The sequence below is a fragment of the Cavia porcellus genome, unplaced genomic scaffold (assembly GCF_034190915.1).
Source record: "Cavia porcellus strain 051 isolate PalLab524CR breed Dunkin Hartley unplaced genomic scaffold, mCavPor4.1 scaffold_25, whole genome shotgun sequence".
In the NCBI taxonomy this organism is placed as follows: domain Eukaryota; kingdom Metazoa; phylum Chordata; class Mammalia; order Rodentia; family Caviidae; genus Cavia; species Cavia porcellus.
The window spans coordinates 34,785,807-34,787,967 of record NW_026947508.1 but is presented as its reverse complement, the minus strand read 5'-3'; the positions used below and the strand labels follow the sequence as shown (position 1 = coordinate 34,787,967).

General features: G+C 61.1%; 1 protein-coding gene across 1 annotated transcript; it reads right to left on the bottom strand.

Annotated features, from left to right (window-relative positions):
* Positions 1-267: 267 nt before the first annotated feature.
* Positions 268-1,583, bottom strand: Cited4 (Cbp/p300 interacting transactivator with Glu/Asp rich carboxy-terminal domain 4). Its single transcript, XM_003461619.4, has one exon. It carries the CDS (start codon positions 1,311-1,313, stop codon positions 762-764), a length of 552 nt encoding a protein of 183 aa, XP_003461667.2. The 5' UTR covers positions 1,314-1,583; the 3' UTR covers positions 268-761.
* Between the last annotated feature and the right edge of the window lie 578 nt (positions 1,584-2,161).

The window sequence follows — 2,161 nt, the reverse complement described above, 5'->3', positions numbered from 1 at the left end:
AAACTTCAGTCATTCCCAGCTCTCCCCACCCTACAAGATGGGAAATCTATGCTTATGCTACCACCTAGCTACAGCCTCTGCCTTCCAGGTTGTGACAGTACAATTGCATAACTCACAAGATATTTTTGAAAGGAACTGTGTTTCCTGTCCTGGGCACTGCTAGGAACTGTGGCACCCACCCATCCCACCCTAGTGTCAACAGTCTCAGAACAGCAGAAGCTAAATATAGTCGGGAACTGGAGTGATAAGGAAATGAAAACTCAAGACTGCAGAGTGACCCAGTTTTATTTTGGTTTTGGAGGCCAGATGGGGCACTGCTCCACTCCGCAGGGGTCGGGCTGTACATCTTCCCCTCCCCAGGCTGGAGGCCCAGCAAGGGTGAGCGCTCAAGGACGGTGGCTCCGGGAACCCCATCCTGGTAGTGGGGGTTGCTCGAGGAGTAGGAACACCAGGCAGAGAGGCCTGAATGGCTCAGATTGGGGGTTGGAGAGGGGTAGGAAAAAGACAGGACCCAGAAGCTAAGAACGTCGAGTCTCGACAGTCTACTTCACTTTACCGCTGAGGCTCCGGTCAGAGAAGTGAAGTCACATTCACACCATAGTAGGCAGGGCCTTGCGGCAAGCCCGGCATCGCGCCCACCGCTAGGCTTTTGCACTCTTTGCGGCCACCGCCCTCACGGAGGGCGCGTGCGGGGCCACGTCGCGAGCTGCGGGATCCAGCGGGCACTCAGGCTCGCTTCTCTTCTAGGACGCCGAGGCCTCTCAGCAGCTCACAGAGCCGGCGGGCGGCGCCGACCCCAGGTCCGAGAAGCAGTCGAACTCGCTCTGGCCCAGGAAGAGCTCCGGGAGCTCACGCACGCGGTGCAGCCCGAGCTCGAGCTCCAGCGACGTCAGCGCCTCCTCGTCGATGAGTTCGGCGTCCATGCTGCCCAGGGCGTGTGCGGGCTGCAGAGGGGCCGCGGCGCCGGGCGTGGGCTGCAGGCCTGGGGGGCTTCCGGGGGCGCCCGGGGGAGCGGTCTGGCGACCCGGATACAAAGCGGCCACCTGCTGCAGGTGCGCGCTGCCGGCGGCGGGTGGCGGCCCCGCAGGAAAGGGCTGAAAGGAGAATGGTGGCCCGAAAGCCCCGAACGCCAGGGCCCCGGATTGGGGAGGGGGCGGTCCTAGTGGAGCCCCCTGCGGCCTCAGCCCACTGTCCACGCTCTGGTCCGCGTATGGCTGAAGAGTCCGGAGCGCGTGAGGGCTGTGGGCGGGAGCGCCCGGAGGCGGCCTCTGCACCAGGCGGTAGCCTTCGGCGAGCATCAGGTGGTCGGCCATGGCAGCGGACGGAGGGTGGGCGCAGGCGGGCGACCCCGGGGCCCGAGCCAGCTGCTCCTCTGAGGCGGGAGCCCCGGGCACCGTGCGGTCTCTGCAGTTCAGCCAGGCAGAGGAAACTGAATCCGACCCTTTCGTCGGCCCAGCCCAGGACGCTTTGCGCGCCGCGTTCCACGATCCTGCGATCTCCCGGGTACTGTAGCTCCGCGAAAGACCAGTGAGTGCCTCACAGTCTGGCTCCAAGACGCGCGCACCGCGCTCTCCAGGCGAGCTATTTCTTTATACTAGAGGCGGGGATGACCCGCCCCCGCCTGTCATTGGTTGGATGAACGTTTCTGGGCGGGGCGCGAGGCCCATCTATTGCTAAGTGCCGCCCTTTAACGGAGCCCCGCCTCCAGCGCCCAGGCACCGTCCTGCTGCAGTGGGGCGGAGAGTTTGACACTAGAAGTTCAGTGTGGTTTTAGACTCCAGGCTAGAGTGAACTCGAGCGTGAATGTACCAGAAGGTGAAATAGGGGTGTGGCAGCGATCTCAGGCCCACCTAAACTCTTAATTTTCTAACTAGATAGTGAGTGTTAGGAGCATAAGCGGTTTCCTAGAAATACACAGCAAAGCCTTGCCCAAAGTGAGACTTGAACCCAGGTCTTATGGTGATTACCACATCTACACAGGACACAGGGCACCTCAGCAATGCAGGGTCCCCTGGGAGGTCGGCTCACTGTCCCCACAGTTTCCAGAGATCCATTTGCTTTCTCTCTGGCTCCCACTGCACCTTGTCTGTTGAAGCATGTACGGGGTTGTTATTAAAATAATTTATGGGCACGGCTCCTGAAGGACTTGTTCATCTTCTTC

Bases quoted from the DNA above. Each gene is read 5' to 3' on its own strand.
- Cited4 (XM_003461619.4), bottom strand. From the start codon at position 1,313: ATGGCCGACCACCTGATGCTCGCCGAAGGCTACCGCCTGGTGCAGAGG.